Source organism: Dryas octopetala, chromosome 5 (genome assembly GCF_963921425.1).
Source record: "Dryas octopetala chromosome 5, drDryOcto1.1, whole genome shotgun sequence".
Taxonomy (NCBI): Eukaryota; Viridiplantae; Streptophyta; class Magnoliopsida; order Rosales; family Rosaceae; genus Dryas; species Dryas octopetala.
The window spans coordinates 2194017-2199636 of record NC_141370.1 but is presented as its reverse complement, the minus strand read 5'-3'; the positions used below and the strand labels follow the sequence as shown (position 1 = coordinate 2199636).

Genomic DNA, 5620 nt, shown 5'->3' with positions numbered 1-5620 from the left:
ACCTTGCTGCCCCGGCTTGATTTCTTCTTCCCTTTCTTTTATTTTTATTTCCATTATTTTAATTATGCATTATTTATTTGTGAATTTAATTATGTGTAGCTGAATATTGGGCTAGGGCTAGGATGAAGCCCTAGCATTGCTGTTCACTTTTACTATGGATTATTAATATTTTGATTGTTTATATGTTGACAAATCTTGGATCTCTGTTTAAATTGAATCTATTTGTTTCGCATCTTTGACTGATCACCTTAGGTTGCATGCATCTAGATATATGTTGTGAAACTAAATAAGCTCGAAAGGATGATAGTTTCAATAGGCAACAAGTGGGTATCCTAAGATAATATTCATGAGAAAAGAGATCATAGATGACATACAGTACATTAATTTGGAGCCATGCGCTATGTGTTTGTCACTCTCACAGATCGTAACGACTCTTGCATGGGTAACAGCTGCCTTAGCTTAGAACTAGGGAACATGCAAGTTAACTGGCTAAGGAAGGCCCAAGAAGCTCTTAGTTTATGCACAGTAAGGGGAGTAATTGCTAAAAGTGACTAGCCAAACCTTTTAGTAGACGAACTTTGTCAACATGTTTATCTATTGATTGTTAATATCCATAGTAGAGTGAATGGTATGCTAGTGGTGGATTCTGACCCCTAGTGTTTCTTTATTATTGTTTTATCCAAATTCAGTCAGTTGTTATTTTAAAGTTTGTCATTTATCTGTTAGTTTGTCTAGTCTCAAAATCCAATCAAAACCCCCCATTTGCGTGTGTGAGTCAGAGTTGGGTTAATTGAATTTAATTGAGTTAGTAATCGTACACTAGTACAATTCCCTGTGGGATCGACCTCGTATTTGTAAGCTTTGCTACTCCGCGATTCGTGCACTTGCGAGTTAACCTAGAGCTCAGAAAAAGTTATTTAATTTGCTCTAGGAAAACATATAACAAGTTTTTGGCGCCGTTGCCGGGTAATTGTTATTTGTGTTGATTGCTAGTTTAATTAACTTTAGTTAAGTCATTTTAGTTAGGTTTTATTTCCTGTTTTTATTTTCTTTGGTTCTTGCTGATTTCTCTTGTTTCTAAGGTACAATGGAAGAATCAAATTCAAAGATCACTCCTCTTTCACGCGTAGAAGGCCAAAAGGTGTTGAGTGCATACAAGGGAAGACCGAGACTCAATTGGACACCATTAAGGATGAGGTCGACTCTTGTGTCGCCGAAAGGAAGTGAATCTGAAGAAGCATACGAAGAGGAGAAATCAGAAGAGGAGGCCGAGGAGACCTTGCAGCCGAATGCATCTCAGATGAGAATACCTTTGAGTGATTATTCGTCTCCAACACTTCTAGCTCAACCAACGTGCATTGCTTACTCTCAAGTGGAAGCTGATTTTGAACTTTCAAGTGGGACAATCAAACTTCTTCCATCATTTCATGGGTTAGAAGGAGAGGATCCCTACGTGCATCTTAAGGAATTTCATGCGATATGCGAGATTGGCAAGCTGAGGGGGTTGAGCGATGATCAAAGAAAGTTAAGGTTATTTCCATTCTCTCTTAAAGATAAAGCTAAACATTGGTTGTTTTCCTTGCAGGTCGCTTCTATTAGAACATGGGAGGAACTGGCATCTAAGTTTCTTCTGAGGTTCTATCCAGTTAGCAAGACTATCATCATGAGGAAGCAGATCTTAGGGTTTACACAATCAGAGGACGAAGTGTTTCATGAGAGTTGGGAAAGGTACCAAGAGCTTCTGACTTCGTGTCCACACCATAATTTTGCCCCATGGATGCAGATTGAGTACTTTTATGAGGGTCTGTTGGATCAAGATCGTAATATGGTGGATATGACATGTGGAGGAGCACTGAGAAAGAAGACTTTTGAGGAAGCATGGACACTCTTTGATACATTGGCGTTGAATTCACAACAGTGGAATAGACGGAAAAGAGTGGAAAAGAAATCAGCTATGGAAGCTGAGATGTCTGAACTTAAGCAAATGATGCAGGTTCTGATGGCAAATCAGGAAGCTAGGCCATCACATGGAGAGTCATGTTTTGAGGTTGAAAAAGTTCAAGTTAGACCGAGTGTACAGTCCCCTGTTAAGCAACGAAGTACTTATTTGGAGGACATGATGGCTACATTAGCCCAGAGTACAGCTTCGATGTCTAATGATACTAAGACGTTTATGAATAAGACTGAGGAGCAGTTGAGTGTCACAGCTAAAGCTATCTCGAATTTGGAAGCCCAATTGGAACAAGTGACTTTGACCTTGGACAAAGTGGTAAAGGGTGCACCAATTCAGGATAAGGCCGAAGCAATCACTACTTTGAGAAGTGGGAAAGTGATTGACAACAAAGTGGGCACTACTCGAGGTGATAATCCAGGCAATAAGGATGAAGTTGAGGTGCTAGATCCTGAACAAGTGGAAAAGTACAAGAGGGATAAAGTTAAGGTTAAGGATGAGGAAGAGGAGGAAAGAAAGAAACAAGAAAAGCACGTTGCTACGCGTGCTAGCAAGAAGGCCGAGATTACTTCCTCTATTCCAAGAGCTCCGTTGCCTTTCCCTCAACGTCAATGGAAGCAGAATAAGGATGAGCAAGCCAAGGAAATTTTGGAGATGTTTAAGAAAGTGGAAATCAACATTCCTTTGCTTGACGCTATTCAGCAGATTCCTAAGTATGCCAAGTTTTTGAAGGAATTGTGCACACACAAGAGGAAGTTCAAAGAACATGAGCAGGTGTGTCTAAGTGAAGAAGTCAGTGCTGTTTTGCAAAGGAAGCTGCCACCAAAGTTGAAAGACCCTGGCAGTTTTACGATCCCATGTTTGGTTGGGGATCACAAGTTTGAGAAGGCATTGCTGGATTTGGGAGCAAGTATAAATTTGATGCCGTATTCAGTTTTCGCACAGTTGGGCATAGGAGATCTTAAACCAACTAGTGTTACTCTTCAATTGGCAGATCGTTCAGTAAAGGTTCCGAAAGGTGTGGTTGAAGATGTGCTGGTTCGGGTTGCAGATTTAATCATGCCCGCTGATTTTATCATTCTTGAAATGGAGGATACCCCAATTAGAGGTAATGAGCTACCGATCATATTGGGAAGACCGTTCATGGCCACAGCGAACACCAAGATTGATGTGAGTAATGGGAAGTTGACAATGTCTGTACTTGGTGAAACAGTTGAGTTTGATGTTTTTGGTGCAATGAGGTATCCAAAGGAGGAGGATGATTGCTTGAGGATTGATAGTTTGGATCCATTGGTTGAGGAAGTGTGCGACACTAGCCTTGCAGAAGATACATTGGAGGTTGCTTTGGGAACACCAGAGTCTAATGAGTTGGAAGAAAATGTGGAAGCAACTCCTACACGTTTGGAAGGCACCCGACCTCTCAGAAATAAGTGGTTCAACCAGTTTGAAATGTTAGTACCCACTAATCAGAAAACGCTTCCCTCTATTGAGCAAGCACCTAAGTTGGAGCTGAAACCGTTACCGGAGCATTTGAAATATGCATTTTTGGGAGAGAATGAGACCTTGCCTGTGATTATTGCAGCTAATTTGAGTGCAAGCGAGGAAGAAAGACTCTTGAGAATTCTGAAGGAAAATCGGTTAGCATTGGGATGGACCATAGCCGATATCAAGGGAATCTCACCCACAGTGTGTATGCACAGAATTTTACTTGAGGAGGAATCTAAGCCTACTCGTGATGCCCAAAGAAGACTGAATCCAACTCTGAAGGAAGTTGTGCGTAATGAGGTAATCAAATTGTTGGATGTTGGTATTATTTATCCTATCAGTGATTCGAAGTGGGTTAGTCCTGTTCAAGTGGTGCCGAAGAAAAGTGGTATTACTGTGGTGAAGAATGAGCATAATGAGTTGGTTCCCCAAAGGACACAAACCGGTTGGCGTGTTTGTATTGATTATCGAAAGCTTAACACCGCAACAAGGAAGGATCATTTTCCTTTGCCATTTATTGACCAGATGTTGGAAAGGTTGGCCGGCCATAGTCACTATTGTTTTTTGGATGGGTATAGTGGGTACAATCAGATTGCTATTGCACCCGAGGATCAAGAGAAGACCACGTTCACATGTCCATTTGGTACGTTTGCTTATAGGAGGATGCCATTCGGATTGTGCAATGCGCCTGCAACGTTTCAGAGATGCATGATGTCTATTTTCTCTGACATGGTGGAACGAATCATTGAGGTATTTATGGATGATTTCTCTGTTTTTGGTTCATCTTTTGATGCATGTCTGGATAATTTGTCTTTAGTTCTGAAAAGATGTCAAGAAGCCAATCTAGTGCTTAATTGGGAAAAATGTCATTTTATGGTCCAACAAGGGATAGTATTGGGTCATGTGATTTCGAAAGAGGGCATACAAGTTGATAAAGCCAAGATTGATGTGATACAGAGATTGCCGCCTCCATCGAGTGTTAAAGAAGTAAGAAGTTTCCTAGGCCATGCTGGGTTTTATAGGAGGTTCATCAAGGATTTTTCCAAGATCTCCAGGCCTTTGTGTACCTTATTGCAAAAAGAGGTGAATTTCGAGTTTAATGAGGATTGCTTGATTGCCTTTAACAAATTGAAGAAGCTACTCACTTCTGCTCCGATCATTATGCCACCTGATTGGAACCTGCCGTTTGAGCTCATGTGTGATGCAAGTGACTATGCTGTTGGAGCAGTTTTGGGTCAGAGAGTTGATAAGCTGCCACATGTGATTTATTATGCAAGCAGGACTCTGAATGATGCACAGTTGAACTATTCTACTACAGAGAAGGAGTTGCTTGCTGTGATCTTTGCCTTGGAGAAATTTAGAAGTTATTTGATTGGGTCTAAGATCACCATCTACACGGATCATGCCGCTCTCAAGTATTTGCTGAACAAGAAAGATGCAAAGCCGAGGTTGATTAGATGGACTCTGTTGCTACAGGAATTTGATATTGAGATCAAGGATAAGAAAGGTTATGAGAATGTGGTAGCAGACCATTTGAGTAGACTCGTCAATGAGGAACAGTCTGAAGAGGACACACTACCGTTACGAGAGTCATTCCCGGACGAGCAGCTTTTTGCCATCTTGACTACTCCATGGTATGCTGACATAGCTAATTATTTAGCAAGTGGAGTGTTGCCCAATGATCTGACACACTACCAAAGGAAGAAGTTTTTGCATGATGTCAGACAGTATGTGTGGGATGATCCTTATTTGTTCAAATATGGGTCAGATCAGTTGATTAGACGATGTGTACCGGAATTGGAGCAGAGGAATATCATTGAGATGTGTCATTCTAAAGAATGTGGAGGCCATGGTGGAGGGACTAAGACCGCTTACAAGATTCTTCAGGCAGGTTTCTTTTGGCCCACTATTTTTCATGACTGTCATCAGTTTTACCTCACATGCGATAGATGTCAGAAGATGGGAAATATTTCTGCTCGTGATCAAATGCCGCTGAACTTTATGTTGGAAGTTGAGATCTTTGATGTTTGGGGTATAGATTTCATGGGACCATTTCCATCTTCTTTTGGATACGAGTACATTCTGGTTGGAGTTGATTATGTGTCTAAGTGGGTGGAAGCTGTCGCTTGTAGGACTAATGATGCTCGAGTGGTCTTGAATTTCCTTAAGACCAATATCTTTGCC

The 5620-nt window shown here is 41.1% G+C and overlaps 1 protein-coding gene across 1 annotated transcript; it reads left to right on the top strand.

Moving 5' to 3' along the window:
• The first annotated feature begins 1300 nt into the window (after positions 1-1300).
• Positions 1301-5217, top strand: LOC147283536 (uncharacterized). The gene is made up of 3 exons (XM_086244000.1): positions 1301-2138; positions 3255-3402; positions 5205-5217. Exons 1-3 carry the CDS (start codon positions 1301-1303, stop codon positions 5215-5217), a joined length of 999 nt encoding a protein of 332 aa, XP_086100126.1.
• Positions 5218-5620: the final 403 nt, after the last annotated feature.